The 21116-nt window shown below is 36.9% G+C and overlaps 1 protein-coding gene across 3 annotated transcripts in view; it reads left to right on the plus strand.

Moving 5' to 3' along the window:
* LOC148413136 (disheveled-associated activator of morphogenesis 2-like) overlaps nucleotides 1-21116 on the plus strand; it is an 87328-nt gene that overhangs the window by 41123 nt on the left and 25089 nt on the right. For all 3 annotated transcript variants that reach the window (XM_088433288.1, XM_088433291.1, XM_088433290.1), the window contains exons 3-6: nucleotides 617-706; nucleotides 8144-8218; nucleotides 12288-12382; nucleotides 20610-20943. In XM_088433288.1, coding sequence (XP_088289414.1) covers nucleotides 617-706; nucleotides 8144-8218; nucleotides 12288-12382; nucleotides 20610-20943 — 594 coding nt within the window. The remainder of the gene's footprint in view (nucleotides 1-616; nucleotides 707-8143; nucleotides 8219-12287; nucleotides 12383-20609; nucleotides 20944-21116) is intronic.

Consider the following 21116-nt stretch of genomic DNA (forward strand, 5'->3'; position numbering starts at 1 on the left):
AAAACTTGTGAAGCTGCTGGGCTGGCTTCAAGGGGCCCCCCACCCCGGGCACTGTTGGCCATCTTCTCTCTCAGCAGACCTTGGGGGTCGCGGTACTTATGGTTGACGTCATGGTACTAAAACTATTATGATATTAGTTTCAAGCTTGAGCACAAATCCCTGGTTCCAAAGCATCTTATCTGTTTTTTTTTTGTCCATCACTTTTGTTTTATTCATTGTGTTCCTCTTTGTCCAGTAAGGCATTTCTTGTTCTGTCTCCTGTTCCAGATTTAGCTATCCCCCTCTCAGATACTTTACTTTTCCTCTTTGGCAAACATAGACTCATTTCATGGGCTCATATGCATATCAAAAGGAGCAGGAGGTTCCTTGTACACAGCAGAGGAATTGAGCAAAGCAACAGAGTGAATTTAAATGCTCTTCTCTAGTCTGAGAGTGTTGGGAAATCACGTCACCCTGCAAAATTGATGCATTTGTTGTTTCACAGCTATTGCTAAAATTAATAGGTTACCTGATTTGCATGATTGTCTGTCTTTATACAATAGACGGATTTACCAGAATGGATCACTATAAATGAGTAACATATGTAAAACAAATAAATAAATGTGTGTTGTTGCAGGATGAATTGGATTTGACTGATAAGAATAGAGAGGCCATGTTCGCTTTGCCCGATGAGAAGAAATGGCAGATATACTGCAGTAAAAAGAAGGTAAGCAATGATTTTTTTTCCCCCCTAAATTCTCTGGCTGTCCTTATTGTGTTGACTGGCTGCCTTTTCCCACAATGCCTCTCTGTCAGCTGAATGTTATTGAAGGGGCAGCTTTAACCCAAGCCAATTTTAAATCAACTCAGCCACACATTCAGGCCCAAACCCAACTTCTCATTTTTGCTTTGGTATAAACATTTTCAATCTTCGACGTCCGTAGGCTGCATATAGTACTTAATGCACAACATTTACCAGCTTGCAAATATTTTATCTGGAAAATATTATGTACAGTAGGGCATGTTCTATGTCTGCTGCGCTGCTATAACGTAATCAGCATATGCTGAGCGCCACGAAAAAGTTCTGGTTAGGCCTCTATTTAACCCCAGTTCCCTCGCCAAAAACACTCCCCCATTTGCCTAATATCCCCTTCGCAAAAACTCCAGCCTCATTTTGTGGTCAAATATTCAGCAGGAAATGACATTTTGCATGGAGAAAAAGTGTAATTCAGCCGCTCATTCATTCAATAGAAAATTAATTAGATGATCTTAAGTCTTCCTTTTAGCCAAGGTTTTTGGCTGGGAAATAATTTTAGAGTCGAACCCCTCCTTTCTCTGTCTCCAGCCTGAAGGGGAAGAGTAAACACATGCAGGCTTGTGGGTGGGGAGGTGCAGTGTTTAGTTACTATAAGGAAGAAACCAATTTGTGGCCTGTTCAAATCCCATGCTGGAAGTTTCCTGGGTTACAATTAATTAATCATTAAGCAGGGGCACAATTTCTTGGCAAAGGGCTTTGTGACATGTGTTTTATATTTATCATGATTGGCTTATATTGGTGCTGAATATCAAAATGCAATAGCTTTCAACAGGAACTAACTTACAGTATTTCTCCCGGTACAAGTAAAGTCCCCCCCCCCCCCCCCCCCCCCCCCTCATTTTCAACCCCCATATTCGGGGGTAGACCTAACAACTCAAAACCAGACAGTGCATCATCACATATCTGTGTTTGAATAACATCTATTTGGATGTGAAATAAGTAATATGTCATTTACAAGGCTTAAAATGATTATACATACCTCTAATTTGATATAGTGTGCATCCGTTTTAGCGTGTTTGCACTTTCAAATGTATTTTCGTTAAGTGCCGTCTTATTGCCTTCTTGTTGTCAATAACGACACTGCATGGATCATTTTTCCGGCGGACTTTGACCCATAATGAAAAGGACAAGACAGCTTGACGTGTTCGTTCAAGAAAAAAATGCGAGAGCAGTGGCATGGGACGCGTGGATGTCAGCAGTTGGTGGGAGAAACACAGCGAAGAAAAACTGATCCACACTCTGATGTCGCCACAGTGTTATTTGGGTAAAGAAGCTTCAGCAAAGCATTTCTGAAGACCTCCATTTCAAACAAATTGGATGGGTGCAAAGATGACTACCCGTGGAAGAGTAACAAGAATGTTTGCACAAATGACAAGCAAGAAGGAGAGGATGTCCGGGATTTAAATGGGAGGAACAATTTAGCGTGTCAGATACGTAGTGAATCTGATGACTTTTATCATTTTTCAATTTATATTCAGCTGTGTCAAAAAAGCAAAGCATTGAAACTTCAAATCGTTTTTTTTGATGCAATATTAGTTTCAGGATTTGCACATACATTGTCTCGCACTTTATCGTTTACGCCTCCCCCATTTCCACAACAGTATGTTAATCATTTACAATGAAGAAATGCATCTAAAAGCACAGTAATTTAATCATTTTAATGACACACACCTTGTGTTTTAATTGGACAGCCATGATATTTCTAACCGCTAAAGTCAGGGGTAGACTTATACTCGTGTTTTTGTAAAATTCATCCAATTGAAGTGGAAAAAAAAAGGGGGGGGGGGGGTCGACTTATGCACAAAGTCGACTTGCACATGGAGAAATACGGTAAGTTAATGATAAATGCTATCTTGGTTTACAGTTCAATACCACTAGACAACTCATCAATATCTTACCGTTTTGGCCTGGTTCGGGTGTTTTGCCAGTGTACTAGAAAAATTTGTATCTCCTTTTTCTTGCAACTTGGCGGCTGTTAAATCAATTTACAAAAATGTTCCAACTTCCTCTTGCTAAATTTTTCCACATAACTGTTGTAATATGCTCATGCACTAATCATTGGTCTCTAGTGCATTCAATGTGTGTGTGTGTGTGTGTGTGTGTGTGTGTGTATATATATATATATATATATATATATATACACACACACACATTGTCACAACAGGATTAATGCCTGGACTAAGGAAAATAAATATATAAATAAATAAATAAAAACGATGGTGGCGCAGGATCTACATACTAATGAGATGAAACAATGTAGCAAGACCGGATTAAGCTGGGTTGTCTGGTCACCCCATTTTATATGTGTAGTTTTATTCTATGTAACTACACATTACATTTCATTAGGTTTGGATGTTGGGAGTACCAACATTTCTAATGTGGGTCATGAGCTGAAAAAGTTTCCTCTACGGTGAACCAACTGCACACATTCAGATCATTAAGCACATAGTATTCCATTGATAAAGTATACTGTATACAATGTACTGTACTACCAAAACGTATCTCTGATGCAATCAGTTTTATTTCTTCCCAATTTTACAGAGGTTGAAATAATTTCCCATATTCAGTAGAAGAAGTAGAAGAAACAAACAACAACAAAACCCAACAGTGTCCAGATTACAAAACAGAGTCAACAATGTCAGAAAGTTGGAGAAAGACCTAAACTACTTCATTCATGGATGGAGGCAATCTTGGATAATACCTCACTTGTCTTTGGGTGCCTTTGCAGCCAGGAGACCATGCATACTGTGTGCAGAGTCTCACAAATTTGAAGTGTTGTACAGCACATTTTATAGGTTGTTTAGCCAAGCAGACAACACAGTAGTGCCCTGTCTTCTGTGGAATTATATCGTGGTAGCGATTTGAACATAGAGACCGCAAAATATTGCTCATTCGCTCCTGTCTGACAAACACTAGTTCCCTTGTGTTGCTCTGCTTAGTTGTCAGTTGTTGTGGTTGAATCACACAGTGAGAGAGGGACAAAATAACTTTTACTCACCTGCAAAACAAACTAATAGCTAATGTTGCTACCCTCAAGGAATGTTTCATTGCTGTCAAGTTAAATGCAATTTATTCCAAATCTGGTGGTTTGCATGTTTTCACATACACAGGCCAAATAAAGGTTTCTTTGTGGCTGCAGAGCTGTCTTCATAAAACAATATAAGCCTTAATATCAGTGCGCATTCATGTTCATAATTTACTGGATGACTTTTCAATCGTTTCCCCGATTAACAGCGAAGTCATAAAGATTTCAACGTGGCATTAGCATGTCTCTCAAGTCTGGTTCTTCGTAAGTGTTTGGATAGAAATACAAGTGAGCTTTTTTTAGTAGTATAACAGAACAACAATAACAGTCTTGACATAACAAAGATGAATTAGCTTAATAACAAATATCAAGTACCAGAACAGGGATCATGGCTCAATATGGCAAATGGTGCATTGAAGATGAACTTAAATAAATACACGGTAGATGGCACATACTGTAAGTAGAAGTATATTACTACTACTATATAGTAACTACTACTAACTAATTATAATAAATTGCTAAGATTAGTGACACAAGCTGTGATGCTGAAGTCTTACTTCTTTGAATGTGAGTCCACATACCTGACATAATTCCTGGTCTTTTTCACTTAAAATTGCTTTGTGAGGCTGGTCCATAGGTGTTCCAGCAATGCTGTTTCATTCTAACACACAAAGGAACATTTTAATGATTCATTTAGACCACTTTGGCAGCATCTTTTCATCTTGATCTCTCAAAAAATTCAATATGTTTTTAATAATATCGTGTTTGGCAAACAGACATGTTTGTCAACAACCATTGAATCATATGCCTTGGCCAGAAAAGTGTCCCTGCCTGATTAGTTAGCTAGCTCTGATCAGTGAAATATCTATAAACATGGCGGTCAAAGACACTTTATCACTATTAAATGTTGCTAATTTGGAAACTATAAATTTTGACATTGATTGTGGAGTCTTTTGTTAGTACCTAAAATCCAGGAGCCTCTGTGTAGAGATTATTATTACTGATACTCATTCAGGCTTTGGAGCCTATTAGCATCTGTAATTCTCATTATCACTGCTCTGATGCACAACTTTGCAATGTATAATAGTATCGTTAGTATTTTGGGAAAAGACCATTTTGTCGTTCAACTCTATTGCAAATTCCAATACAAGTGGAAATCTACATACTGTTTTTATGGTACTACTTTTATCATGCTTTTTTTTATATTAGATTTGAAATGGCAAGTGTTACATAATTTCCACAAACTCAATATCCTCTCCATTTCCTGTGTTTTTAGGTGAGATTTTATATCCTAGCTTCCGTGGATAAATATCCCCCGTGGAGATATTGACTGTTTTGAATGCTGGGCAGGAACATGTTGTAGTGGCACCTAAGAATGGAGAACATGCAACACGTATATTGAATAATGCCTTAATATTTTAAGTGTTATTACAGAGTATTGTGTTGATTTAGATATGTAGCAAATCCACTAAATGAAAAAAAGAGTCACTTTTCATCAGGAAAAAAATGTTTTATTCTGTTTATTTATTTTTTATTTATTTTATTTATTCTGTTTTTTTTTTCTCCATCCTTTATTCTCTGTAGTAGATTAATCAATTTCTTACTAACTGCATTGATCTCATTTCTGAGATTGTGCAGTGATGCCATCTACAGGTAGCTTTGCATCAGTATAGTTGTTTTTCTAGTTTTAAATTTACCGGTAACCAGCATTAGACACTTCCCCACCAATCGCCATTGAAAAATGTAATTCCCAAGTGTACTTGTGCAATGGCAATGAGTCTAATCAGACTGTATTCTTGCGTTGGGATGGGCCTTCTGTTTTATGCAAATGTGGAGCATAGCTTTTGTTACCATGGCAACAGCGGGCAGTGTCATGACTTGACTTCTACTCACCGATTTTCTCTCTTTTCCAATCCTTCGAGTAATTGCTTTTTCATAAAAGCAGCTAGCAGCAAATGAGGTCACTTTTGTTTTCCATGTGTTTTTATTGGACTCGTCCGGAAACGGTGATTTCTTTGAAAGCAGGAGATTCATTGCAGCAAGTAGCTGTGCTCATTGTCTGATTTACCAATAGGCCTAACTAGGACTGCACTCCAGAGACAAAACCATGTACACACAAAGAATTTTAAAAGTCCACTTTTCAAAGTATGTCCCTTTGGAGAGTACTGTAAGCAGCCCAGGTTTAGAATCCAGACATTGATGTGTGTCCTGCCTCCTCCCTGTTGAACTGCCTTTTCCTAGCATTCAAAGTCAAGTCAAGTACATTTTAGAGCCAAATAAACAGAGCTCAAATGGCACTTCAAAGGCTTTTGGATTCAACTGTAGATTACAGAATATTTGCGATCTCTACAGTCCCACTGTTCTGAAAACATTGACTTTAAAAGGTACATTATGTGTACGTAAGACTTTTATATTCTGTGAACTCTATCATTATTGTAAGAACAACATGAAGTTGAGTGACTTGTTATATAACCAAAAGGGATCTGAAATGTGTAATTTCCTCTAATCTTGCAACCGGCCCTACTTGAAAATCCAATCATCTGATACATGCACAGTACAATATTTGTCAACTCTAGCTTCAGTTAACTATTTCTGTCTTCCACAGTAAGCAGTGCACCCATTAAAATGTTGCATGAAGGAGAATATTTTATAGAATAGCAAAACTTCATAGCCTGCTGGGGATTCTTGTCCACCTCTGCTCCAACTTTGACTATAAATTGCATTTAATGTCTCCAGATATGTGGAATGCACACTGTTTTGTGACTGAGTTTCTGCCATTGAATAATGGGCCTGCTTTTCCTTTGTCTGAGTATTAAGCCCGGAAAACACTAAATATAACTGGATGTTTTTTGTTTTTGTTTTTTTTTTAATTACGACAAAATATATTTGATCCAACATTTATTCACAATGTGACTCATAAATGCAAGAATTAGTCAACAAATAATCAATTCAAATAATCAAAAATAAAGATTCATGTTTTGATAATCGATTAATTCTTTCAATATCTTTTTTTTTAGTATTCTAAGTCCTCAGAATTTTAGCTGGTCATAAAGTAAATATTCTCCAATCACTGTCATCCTCCAAGCATGTATTATCATTGTTCAATTAAAAAAAAAAAAAAAAAAAAGTGATTTGAATTTCGAAAACACGAATAACATTTATCACTACTTTGCAATACTTTACTATCCATTCCCAAAAGCAAACCCCCCCATATTTTTTTTGTTTGAGGAACCTACCTTCTGTTATTTGCTGACAAATTATTGTTGGAGCTTAAAAAAAAAGTGTTAAAGATTTGAATAATGTCTCTTTTCAAAAAAGGTTTGAAGCAAAACATTTTTTCAAATGAAATGCATCAATTAATCGACAAAATAAGCAACAAATTAATCAATTATTAAAATATTCTCTGCTGCAGCCCTGCTACCTCTTGTGCGTTTCTTTTTTGTAAATAAATAAAATTGAAATGTACTCAGAGAAATACGGCATATCAAATTCACTCATTTAAAAGCGTAACTGTCTTGAGTCACAAAGCAGTGTATAATAATTATAAATGATAAATACGTTTTTCATTCATCGACTGAAAGCACAAGCAATGATTTCTTTTTCTTTCCCCACTCACTTTCACAATTCCCCAAATGTGACTCTACTGAATTTCTCCGTTTTTATTGACGTGCAAAGCCTGTCAAGAATAACAGTGTTGTACCAATGTTCCTAGCCTAAGCTAAGCAAGACCAGATGTAAATGAGGAACATGGCCTCTGGTTTTCTCACTAGCTGCAATTGGCCAGGACAAATTGATCACATACACATCAATGTTTTGAAAAGCCGTGCAACAATAATGTTTGAGCCTGAAATTTTTGTGACCCAGATACAATGGTGTTGGTTTTATTGTTTTTTTTTTTCTTCAGAAATAAAGCCTAAATGTGTTTGCATGTGTGCGTGTGCATTTGTGTGTGTGTGTGTGTGTGTTTGTGTGTGTATGTCTGCTGATGTTTGTCTGTGTGAGGAATAATCCAGTATAATTCTTTAAAGTCCCAACAACAACAGAATAATCGGCATGTTTTGACATGAATGCAAAAAAAAAAAAACTTTCTTCCTATGTGTAACCTCCTCAAAGTAGATGACACCAAAATTCTTAGCGACCTACCGAATGTCGAGCTGTTAGTAGTTAATATCTCTCTTGAGCAGATTTTTGGTCCAATGCATAGCAGGCATCAATCCTAGGTGGAACTTTATGAGATGATTTGATGTATTAGTTTGGTTTTTCTTTCCATTTTCAAACATACAAGTCAATGTTTGACAGGTTTTTTATATGTCCCTGGACAGGAGCAAGAGGATCCAAACAAGCTGGCTACAAGCTGGCCAGACTACTACATTGACCGAATCAACTCCATGGCTGCTGTAAGTCTCACTTCTTGTCAATGAAATTCCTAAATAAATTTTATTCCTGATAAATCCCAGCTGGCCCACTGAATCTTCAGTTTCTTCCATGTCTAAGTATGGGACGAAAAGGTTACATTTTCTTTCTGAGGTGGTTTTGGTTTGCCCTTGCTGACGACATGTCCAAATTCCATCAGTGCGACCCCAACATTCTCCCACACTGTGATGACAAACTGGCCAGTATTGCACGCAACAGTCAGTGGGAATGGCTGTCGGAGACATGGAGGGATGCCAACTGCTCATTATTTCTAGCCGTGAATTTTTCGGGCTGCAAACGAAAACAAGTAGTCAGCCATGCTCCTTGTATTATTTTAAGGACAACTGCTGCAATAGTTGTTGTCTCATTGTGCACTAGAACACTGACCAATTTGAGTATCAGCTGGACGTTATGTGAATAGACTCACTACAAAAAGATGAGAGAATAAAACATTCATTTTTTTATATACCGGATTACATAGACTATAAATTGTGTCATAGTGTTGTGTCAAGTTGATTTTTGGGGGGCAGCATTTTACATATTTTACAGAACCTGAAACCAAGGGCGGTAGAGCACACGCTTCAGAGTACTACAAAGAGGAGCCCGGTGCAGGAAACAGTTCTAACATGAGCTTCTCCAAGCTGGTGACTGTTTCATAACATAAAAAAAAATGCTGTTCATTGAGACGAGTGTGTCACCAGTTTACACGCAAGCTAACAACTAGACAACTGCAAGTTCTGTTTTTCTTTTTACTATAGATTCAAAGTGTCTAAACTAAATTAGAATTCCACATCACATCTTGGCTAAAGCACAGTCCAATATATATACGTATATTCTAATAATGCAGCTTACTGACCGTAGCGATAGTGAGGCCAACTGTGGCCATCTTAACGTTGTTGACATTTAGATTGCTAAGTGGCTATGAATGGCTGTTCCAAACAGTAACATTTGCTGTGAGAGGCTCTTATTAGCCCCTACAAGGATGACAAGGAAAACAGTGTTTTCACAATAAAAATGAATTGCCAGTAATAGTGGTGACTAATTGGCATTGTTAGTCCATTTGTAAGTCAATGGGCCAACAGTAGAATCCTTTTTGGGTGTTCTACCTCCACATCTTTGTTTTAGCTGTATACTATCCGCTGCAGTTAACTTTACATCACTATGGACTTGTTTTTCTAGTGTATTTTTCTGCTACTTCTGTTTTAGCAGTTGTTGAATACTTTTGGTGCAGTACCACTACCTTCTTTAACATGCTAGTAAGAAGGTGGCCACCAAGTCACATCTGAGTAGAAAATGTAGGGCCCAGCCAAACTATGAAAATTAAAAAAAAACAAAAAAAAAAAAACCTGTGTCCAAAAGTCTGAAAAAATATGGGCAAACACACTATATTATAAAAAATAGTCAGAAACAAATCCTCCAACTCAATTTTAAATAAAAATGTGCATTTTCAATTTGTACATCAAGTCACTCATCGCAACTCTGCACCTTTTCATTCCCTTCCGCGATTTATTTTTAGTCTAGACTCTAGAGTATTTTAGTTAAAATAGTCAGAAACAAATCCTCCAACTCAATTTTAAATAAAAAATTTCATTTTCAAGTTGTACATCAAATCACTCATCACAACTCTGCACCATTTCATTCCTTTCCGCAATTTATTTTTTATTCACTATCCTTATTTCCTTCTCTGCAATACTCCTTGCAGCGCCTTGACAAGAAAGTGTTGAAATAATTCAAAGTTGATTTGTTTGACAGTGATTTCATGTCTTGGCTTCCATTGGAGCACACCAGGGAGAACTTTCCTTCCACAGTAGCCGAGTTATTGGATGAGGTCATTTTTGCTTTGTGGCCTGACAAGATGACCGAACTACCCGGCGTCATGGTGTTCATTCATGAAATCGTGTCACAATCACATCCCTGAAATCATTATTGGCCACTGACTGACAAATGTTTTGTCGTAACTCTGACAAGTGCTTCTGGTAGTTTCCCTGTTGCATAAAAGTTTGTGTTTAGCATCAGATCTCCCACTTTGCAAAAGACCCTGAAAGTGGGAAAAAATGTCTATTAATGTTACCCGTAGCTCAAATTTGCTAGCATTGTGTTCGCACATCAATTGCAAAAATTAACCAAAATTTAATTGTTTTTATCTCAATTTGTCTTTACATTAGTTGTAACAATTGATTATTTCACTGATCGATTAATCTGTCAATTATTTTTCTTAATTGATTGATTTGAATTCGAAGCAGCATAATTTAAATTCTATTGCTTATAAAAAAAAAACCATGACATTATGTCAAACTTACCATGCAGAAAATACACAAACATAAATATATTGTGATTCACTTATTGTCTAGGGCTGTAATATATCGGAAAATGGGCGAAACAATAATTTTCCCTAGTAAAAAATAATTTTATTTTGATTCAACACAAACATCATAAGTCTACATTTATTGAGGACTACAGAAATCGAATATTGCCTTTTGAAAAGCTAAAATGTTGAGGATTTTTGACTATTTTAAATAGAAAAGGCATCCAATAATCAAAAACAATTAGATTAACTGTATAATCAATTAGATGTGAAACAAAAGGTGCTACACTAGTATACGGACTGTTGAAATACAGTATGAATCTAAATTTTCCTCTGGCTTGGTTCAGTTAAACTCTATTGAAATGTGAATGCTTGATGAGCAACGGTAAAATGAACATTAACTGATTGTGCTGATCAAACCAGCGTTGAATTGAAAGTGGAAAGTACAGGGACATACCAAATGTCCAACAGTAAATATCACATAGGATTCTGAACTACATTTTTGAAAACATTGTTTTGGTCCAGGTCACTGAACTTCGACCAAAGTGTTGATCCTAGTTTTGACGAGCATGATCACAGTTGTAGAAGAGCACAGTCTTGCAGAAAGCCACGGCCCATATTTGAAAGAATTTTTATTCCAAAAAACAAAAATGGAATTGATCAATGGGCTTTTCAACCAAGACATGCAGTTGCCTTAAATGGTTACTTGGAATCTACAGACAGCGGATATATTTTTTACACATACATGGTTCGAATTAAGAATTTGATTAGTTGTGCTCATTGCTCAGTCAGTGAATGAAGCATTGACGCTGAAGGGCATCATTCTGACTCAAAGTGGGGTATTTTCACAAGTACTCATTCAGACGAATATCCTCTGCTGATATACCAACTGGTTTCAATAATAACCCCATGTGCATACTGGAGCGAGGTCAGAATGAGCTTACAAATAACAGATGTAGAGTTGCTTGGCAAGACTTTTACACAGGGTGAATTTAGCATGCAGTTAGTCTCCCCAACATTTGTGTGTCCAACTTCCCGTTGACTCACAAGGCTTCTTTTGCCAGCGCTCCTTGGCTTTGAGTGTTTCCAGCATCTGGACGTAGTGCTAAGTCGACACAATGGTTGTTTTGACTGAGCGGCTTCTTGATTAAACATTCACACATTGGACACGAGTAGTAGTATTCAAACATGTGGAGACTCTTCTTAGCTAGGCGGCTATTGTTAAGGCATGCAGGTACCGGGATGTCTTTTCTTTCTGGGGAATATTTATACCCACCACACATCTAGATGTCCTATTAAAGGAGAATGTTCAAGCAAACAGAGTTCTCTTTTAAATAAATATCTCCTCAGACAATTAATAAGCAACCGCTGTGACATGCTTGCTGGTAAAACCTGCTCTTGAACCCTAACACTTGGCGTAGAACTTCAAGGGGAAAAACGCCACCGATTAAACAGAAGTCCTTGTGGTCCCGTTGAATGTCAGCAGAGCAGCGGTTTGATGATGTTATGTCAAAATGTCTCCACACCACCACAGGCCGAGGAGGGATTTTTCTTTTCTATTTTCTGCCATAGTGATTTCAGCTATTAGCATTGCTCAGCTGGATTTTCCAACATTAAGGCAAGCTGGTGGGCTCCTGTTGTTTAAAACATCTTGCAAAAGAGAGACTGTTTGTGTGCTGTTTCAGTCAAACCCAAATTCTAAATGATTCACCAGATCCTAATCTGCTGTTTTTCCATTTTCTCACCAGATGCAGACACTATTTGCATTTGATGAGGAGGAAATGGAAATGAGAAACAAGGTGGTGGAAGATCTGAAGACAGCGCTTCGGACTCAGCCAATGAGGTAACTTAAGGGCGAATTCTCTCCTATGTAGACACTAAATGAACAAACTCGTGGCATACGCTTCTCTAAGTGATCTAGATACTAAGCGATGCAGCTTTACCATATATACTGTGGTTGCCTGCATATTTGTGGTTTGGCACCCACAGATCCACTTTTTCACAGATTGCTACATTTTGCAATCTTGGGGGTAGCAAGCTATTGGTAGGGTAACCTCTTCATTCAAGAGTTTTTTTTTTCAAAAGATAAAAAATCTGATTTATATATATTTTTTTCAATGCAATTATACTGAGGGTAAATTATTTGAGTATTGCCGTCCTGCAAATGCAATAGATTACTGTAATGTAATGTGTTGGTTCAAAATAGCGTAATGAGTATCATAAATGATTATTATTTGATTATCTATGAATTATTATGTGTTTATATGAGACTGGTTAAATACTTTATTTAGGTGTTATTTATTGATCACAGTGATCCCCTGTCCCTCAAAACGGGCTTCAGCACCTGTTCGGTCGCAGTTTTCTGAGAATGGAGGTATTAAAACATCCAAATATGCAAACTGCCTCCCTTCCCCTATCAGCAGCTGCTCCATTACTGTCTTTCAACTTGGGCCAGTCGAATGATGCATTGGTCTGGAACCAAGCTGTGTGTTGTCTTTTCGGTGCACTCGTATAGCGTGACAAATACTTGGAGTTGACTTCGCGTCTGGGTCACGTCTGGGTTGTGCATGGCTATGCGGTGTTCATGAAACAAGTTCAAGTATTTAGAGAGTGACTTTTCACATGTGTGTCACCAAATTGACCTTCATGAATATTAAATCCATCATTGCATTATTCATGTTCTTCTGAAGGATTAACATTGCAAAATAAAGTAGACTTAATAGTACAGTGTGCTATTTTATTTAATTTTTTTTTTTTTTTTTGGGGGGGGGGGGGGGGGCATTGAGTATGTAACAGCCATAGTACACTTTTACTTCAAAGTTAACCTACATAACTACTGTATGTTAGCAAAGTGGCTGGGTAGCTGGCTTAAAGCAATCAATTCAACCAGTTGAATATTTTTTAAAATGTAATAATTATGGAATTTAATACCCCCACGTAATCCACATCATCATCAAAGAGCTTAGTTATTTAGTCACTAAATATGTTGCAGCAGCCTCTTTGGGGAAAATTTAATCAGTTTGTCATTTTGTAAACTTCAGTGTGACTGAAAACTAACAAATATACTTGTTGTCAAATTGAATACATTGATGAATAAAAAGGGCATGCTTGTTTGGCTTAATTTTTTTTGTTTTTGTTTTTGTTTTTTTTGTTTCCACAAACATTTGCAATGGGGGTTCTTGGAAAATGTACTTTCCATTAAAGAGTCATTGACTCCAAAAAGTTTGAGAACCTCTGCTTTAAAAGAATCACCCATGTCATCAAGTTTGAATTGAGTTGAATTGCTAGAGTTGTTTTTCCTATTTTTGTGTTTGATAACTTTTGAATTTGAAGCTGTTTCCAGCTTTCGACTACTATTTTTTCTTTTGCAAGATAACAGATGAGATTTTTTATTCCCTAATTTTACAGGCCTCAAACAAAATTGTATTGTTATTTTTGTATGAATTATAATTGTGCCTGTGACTGCGATTATTCTTTGCGTCTTTACTGAGTAGGTCATTCCCATTTTATGCTCAGCGTTGTTGTGGGTTTCCAGAGAATTAATATTGAGAGAAATGATGTGTTGTTTGATGAAAACTTTATGATTGAGATAATGTGGGATGTGCTGCAGTGTGTGTGAGTCAGAAGCTTATTGATACCCAGGGGCTTTCATTTTCAAAAGGTTTTACCCTTAATGTTGTCTCTGATCATGTTTGACAGGGATTGTGTCAAATATCACCGAGGACTTAATCTCACACATTGATAGCAGTATGTTCATTCTGTTTGTACATTCGTTTAATTTGTGGCTATGCTTGGTTACTGCCAAGATTGGCTGTCGTCCCTTTGGCGTTTTAGAACAGCAGCTGCTTTATGGCGTGACAAGGCTCTCCTGTGCCCTCAGACCTCTTTTTGCTTGGTCATAGACCAAATACGCTTGGGCGTGCTGGGAGCCAGGTGGCAATAACAGAAGTAAAATTGCTGGAAACTGCCACTTCAAAAACTCAACAGCTGGACACAAGCACGTCAGACTTGTTTTTTAACTCACCCCACCACCATAACATCAGATTTTTTTGGGCAAGTGGACAGCTTGCATGCGTGTTCACTGTTGCTTTTCTGCTGTGCTGTGCCTAAAACAATAATTTGGTATAACTGGATATAATTTTTAGACCAAATTAATGATTTACATCTGCTAGGATGGAGGGGAAAAAAAGCTCATCTGTGAAGAGAAGATATTCAACAGAAGATCAGGAAAGTCTTTCATATTAACATATGCTTTCACCATTTTCATACTTTCTACAAATCATTTACCATTCACAAAATCATTGGTCAATAACTCTTCCTCTGACATGAATCGCATCAGTTTGAATGGGACTCCATGATCTAATTACTATCCAGAGAAGTAGCAGGAAATGGTGATGAATAGGACACACCAGAGACTAGTTAAACATTACTAGTCAAGCATGATGCTGTAAACGGCAAGGGAAAATGAAAGGCTTCCACCTGAGGCCAACCTGGAGATGGTGGGGGGAAAATAAAACACTTTGCATTAAAAAGGCAAGGCTAATCTGTTTTACCACAACAAATCATACCTAAAATGTACCACTTAAGTAGAGGTAGAATTAGGCATACACATGTCATGTTCCTCACTGTCATTTCTTTGGCAAAATAATGAGAACACAATGTGAAATAAAAGCTTATTTTCTAGAAATTATAACGGCCTTTCTCAGAAATTACTGTAGTAGTCAGTCAATGGTTCTTGTCTGGCAGAGCATCACAGTGACCTCAGTGTGTTTTCCAGTACAGCTTCTTCGTCTCCAAACTTTTCAAGAGTGACTCTGTTGACATTGATTTCGGCAATTAGCTGCTATTCTGAATGGTTCCACTTCATAAAGAGTGGGTCAATAACCAATTTTCACATGATGTGTTACTGTGTAATGTGCATTAGATGTGGAACAGAAGCGCCACATTTTTAGGACTTCAATGGCGTCATTATGACAGAGGACATATTTTCCACACCTTGTTTACATGACAAGTGAGATAAGCTCTCATGATTAGTTTTGATTGACACTGCACTATGAGGTATGGATTTGGTATTCCTTAGTTTGTAATACAGTTGTATTGTGTTAAGTATGCCGACTCTTGTTGTCTTCATTAAATCAGTTTTTCAGTATTGGTCAAGTATAGACCTGAACAGATGCGCGGGACTTCAGGCGTACCTAAATTTGTGTCCAACCAGTTAAAAAAAAAAAAAAAAATCAACCTTAAGTATCCTCTTTTGGATCATAGGTGAAATCTATTACCACAAAGAAATAACTTATTATTAATACGTTTTTTCCACTAAAAAATAATCAATTTAAAGTGTCAGACCTGTTCTAAAAAATATAAATGAATAAACAATTGTCCACAGAAAAATATTAAACATAAAGCATCCTGTTTTGGGGTTAGAGTAGAGATCTGTTCACTAAAATAATTAACTTAATTATTAATAAATATTTGTCCACCAAAATAATCAACTAATTATGAATAAATATTTGTTCTCAGAAAAATATTAAACAAAGTGTCCTGTTTTGGGATTAAAATAGAGATCTCTTCACAAAAATAAATCATTAACTTAATTATTGACAGTTGTCCCCCCCCTAAAAAAAAAAAAAAAAAATCAACATAGTGTCAGACCTGTTTTCAAAAAGAAATAATGAATAAATATTTGTTCACAGAAAAATATTCAACTTCAAATGTCCTTTTTTAGGATCATAGTAAAGATGTGTTCACAAAAATAAATCATTAACTTGACAGGTAACAAGAAGTGACACATGACACGTTGGGTCAAACCATTCTAGTAAGGGGGAGAATCTTGAGTTTTTATAATAATGAAATTGAATAACCTACTGAACATAATTTTTGTTTTATGAACTTATTTCCTGAAATAAAAAATCAGTAATTATTTTTAAAGGATTTCTGCATGTTTGTTTGCTCTATTTAAAATCTTGAGTACTCCCTGACATTCGAAGTACCCCCATTTGAGAACCACTATAGTAGACTATATTGGCACACACACTAAATTAATGTACATGCAATTTTTCTTCAAACCATCTCTCAAACTCATTCAAACGATATCAATATTTCCAACATTTCTATAGCTTTACCCTACTTATACCTGATTCCTTATACTGTTTTTAAACCTCTTTTTGACCACACTTTTTCCAGTTCCGTTTCATTCCTTAACCGTTCAACATTCACGCCCTCAACAGAAAGATACCTTTGCTGAGTGTTTGTTGTCATTTTTGGACTTTTTGTCAACTCTTGTATCCTTTAAGTCATCGCAATTCTCTCTAGTTTCAAACAGCTTCTGAGTATGTGACAAAGTAGGTTATTGTGTACTTGGTATGAAATTTGATTTGGATATTGGGTTGGTTGATCAAATAAACCAACACATTCTTAGTCAACACATCATCATTCTTCTCTCATCTAAAATAAATAAATGTAGTGATGTATTGATTGTGACACATTGTAGATTATTCTCTCCATAGTGGCATTTCCTGTTATGATAAGCCCGTGCTAGTTGGACATTCTTGGCAAAAGTTGACATCCTATGATTTAGGCATGAGCGATTGAGGCATGTTAATACAGGCTCTTGTGAGAATTAAACATTTCTTTCGCATGCATTCGCTTTGGTGGTTATTTTCTGGGACCGTTTTGCTGCATTTGTCACAAGTTGTCTGGGAATCAGCACAGGAAACAAAAATGAATGCAATCTAAAGTCTATCAAGCCATTCTTGGTGAAATGTGCTGCGCTGTGTCAAAAAGGCTGCTCTCAGCTGAAAGTCATTGGTCCAAACAAGATAATGACCCAAAACAAACAGCTTAAACACTTGAGAATGGCACAAACAAAACATTGGACTATTATTATTGTTATTATTGTTATTATTATTGTGAAGTGACCTTTAATGAGTGGTTTATTTAAATAGTATCTAACAATTGCACTTGCAGTTTTGTCCCCTTTTTTGACGCGGGCGGAGTCCAGTCAGAAATCCAGCAGTCCATCATAGTGATTCATATGAAACCAATTAAAAATGTGTTAACAAAGCGCAATTTTTTTGTTCATAGACCTTTTGTGAATCATTGACATCATTTGAGGAGCAATTTTTCGAATTTTGTTAATAATTTGTGGCAGATTTTTCCCAGGGACCTCAAGCAATGTTGTTATTATTATTATTATTATTATTATTATTATTATTATAACAAAACACAACAGTGTCCATATGCACAATTTTTTTTATGAGATTATGAGATTTTTTTTATGAAAATACTCAGTGCAAAAATGATATTTCAAATAAAGATGAGCAATAAATGCGTGGGTTTTTTGTTTCTTTTATGTTTACTTTTGTGTTATTTGGTGTAAAGCTACTCAGCCTGTTTCTGGGGGTTAGTATATAATAATAAAAATAATAACATTTTCCTAATGCTTTTCAAGTGTGCTGTCATTTTTGCCATGTATCATTACATTCCAAGTTATGTTGCCTTTTTTTTCTTGTGAATGTGAGTGTATGTGTGTGCATGTCTGCAAGAGTGCGTCATTGGCTTAGCTTCGGGAGTGTTTAGCGCTGCCTGAGTGCATCCCTTTGGCAGGGCTTGGTTCTTTGAATTGAAGACAATCCCGGTGAGTTTTCAAGTATGCAGCGGTTGTTCCCTTTTAAAAGAGAGAACGAGTAGTCCGTAAGCCACTTGAGAATAAATGTTAAGGCACCGTATGGAGGCTGAAAAGTCAGTGAAGTTTCATTGCTAACTTTAGAGAGAGAGCGAAATCTCTGCTCTGTATACTGCAGTACATCATGTAAAAAAAGTCCAGCTGAATTGCTTTCACCTGTTTGAGCTTCCAGAAACAGCTCTTCACCTGGCTCCTCAGCTTCATTTCTTTTTTTTGATCAGTATAAATAATATCCTTCTGAGGTGGTCTTATAATACTTAGACAGAAATATGGCTAATACAATACTTGGCCTCTTCTCTGGCTTCACTTGTGCACTGGAAGAGGTTGCAGAATGCGTTCCACCTTGTGACTGCTATACCGTGTCTAATACTGTATGGTGTATTTATTTATAGTTGGAGAATGCAGCTCCTGAGGGGAATAAAAAACACAGAAGCACTTTGTTTGCCGGTGGATTGTGTGAGCCAACTGTATTGTCAAATTGTTTTATTTCTATGAAGAATTTGTTGCTCATGTCAGGTAAAGTGTGTGCTCCATCTGGAACAGTTGATGATTAAGTAAAAAAAAAAAAAAAAAAAAAACATATGGCCTCAATAGAGGTGCGATATTAATTTCCATGTTTTCCAGGTTTTGCATGGCTATAAAAAGTTGAAATGTGGAAGAGGTTGCTCTGTGTCCTTTTGACAATGTTAAAGCGGCATAACCACCCCCATCTCCGTTTTCCCCTTCCAGTGTCTGTCTTCTTTCTCAACTCCTTGCAAGCCAGTTGCCGTTTGAAATTATTCATCATGACCATCAGGAATTTGACATTATAGGAAGTTCATGGATGTGGCAACTGGCATCGCTCCATGTTGACACATCCTTTCTGTCATTCACCCTGTCAGCTTGATGTTAAAAGCTCGCTGCTCTTCTATTTAGATTGGTTAATGAGACGTGTCTCTCAATATACTTGGTGTAAAACATTTACATAAAAAAGAGCATACACAGCTCTGGTGAAATGTAGACGATTCTATCTTTTGGTAACGAATCGATGGGCTGGTGTGACTTTCTTTTAGTCCAAATACAATCTGGAGGGTGGGTGGGATTCATTCATGTGCAGACATACTAATAAAGTGTGATAATTGGATTCTGGTCATGTGACTTTTTGTTCCTTGTTCATTTATATCGATTAAAAATGCCTTCAAGGAACTAATAAAGGGTTGGTTTTCATCAGGGATAGATTACCGGCGATTGTGCTCAATGGTGGCATCTGTCATTCGTGGAAATCTTGATCGCCTAAAAATTGGAAGCAAGTATTTTTGTACATACAGTATGCTTGTAATACCTAACAATGCAGGGTTAGCCTTTTCTTGAGGGCGGGGAAAAACAATACATTTAAAGACGTTGTTTTGATGTTGCCCAAAGCCTTTCGGAATAGTATACAGTGATTCAGACCTAATTTTAATTGAATTATAAATGTTTTTGTCAGTCTATGAATCCTTTATGACTGTTTGAAATGTCAAGGTAATGTCTGCCCACAAGTTATTAAGTCAAGTGGAGAAAGAGTGTTGTCGTTGCCTCCCACTTTGCCATCAGTGATGTTGATGAGGAGGAGGAAGATAATGCGGCAGACCCTGATGTCATTAAAGAAGTTCATAATTATCATAAAGGTTCATAATGTACTGTATATAATGTCATACAACTTGTATAAATATGAGTTTATATCAGTAGTTTTATTAAAACTGATGTTTCTATGTGGAATATGTTCTTTTCACAAAATAGATGTTTTTGGTGTACTGTATATTGTACATATACACTTAATGGATTTTATTTAGCCCTATGGTTATGTGCAAGACATATGAAAGTTTTAAAAATTTTGAAAAAAGAAATAAACTTCGGTTTTGTCTAATAACACTTCAGTTATTTTTTTGGTGTGCGTGTATGTGTCCAGTAAAGAGTTAATCACACCTAATTAAAAGAGAAGCAGTAATACAAGTGTAACCGTGGCATTAAGATGATGTCACAGAAACAAAACCCACATCTATTTCTGTTACCACAGTTTTGCCGATAGTGCTTACAAACAACATTGCAAAGAAGTGTGAAGGGCTTTTTTTCTTTTGTTAATGTGGATTTTCAGTAGGAGTAGAACTGATTATACTAAAAGTCAACAAGAAGCTTAAGTAATTAGTGTCCTTGGTTTAATGTCACTTTATCTCTACAAATCAGGAGCCTATAATACTTAGCATTATTTGACAGACATGCATGAATTTCCTTAGTCAAAGTCTTTTATAATCTGTCTTTGGTAGTTTTGTGGTCAAATTAATGAATGAAGCTCATAAGGTTTATTTGAAAAAAGTGCCAGCTTTTGCATAGCCTAATGCTCAGAAATTTTTGTCCTCGCCCTTCTCAGGTTTGTGACGCGCTTCATCGAGCTGGACGGCCTCACCTGCCTCCTCAACTTTCTGCGCAGCATGGACTACGAGACCTCGGAGAGCCGCGTCCACACCTCTGTCATCGGGTGCATCAAGGCTCTCATGAACAACTCTCAAGGTCGAGCGCACGTGCTCGCTCACCCGCAGAGTATCAACACCATCTCGCAGAGTCTGCGAACGGAAAACATAAAGACCAAAGTGGCCGTCCTGGAGATCCTTGGAGCAGTGTGCCTGGTCCCCGATGGGCACAAGAAGGTGTTGCAGGCCATGGCTCACTACCAAAAATATGCAGCTGAGAGGACTCGTTTTCAGGTGAGGAAAACCCACAAAAATACGTAATTCTCTTTTACTATCTTTTAGTTCACACATACTGGCATTGCTCGTTTTAGCTCTAAAAACTGTTGGGTCCCCAGGGCTCGCAACACTAAAACACTACGAGTCCCAACGTCCCAAAAAATGTGCAATAAAAAGGACAACGTAATTCT

The sequence above is a fragment of the Hippichthys cyanospilos genome, chromosome 14 (genome assembly GCF_059441005.1).
Source record: "Hippichthys cyanospilos isolate Australia breed blue-spotted pipefish chromosome 14, RoL_Hcya_1.0, whole genome shotgun sequence".
Classification (NCBI taxonomy): Eukaryota; Metazoa; Chordata; class Actinopteri; order Syngnathiformes; family Syngnathidae; genus Hippichthys; species Hippichthys cyanospilos.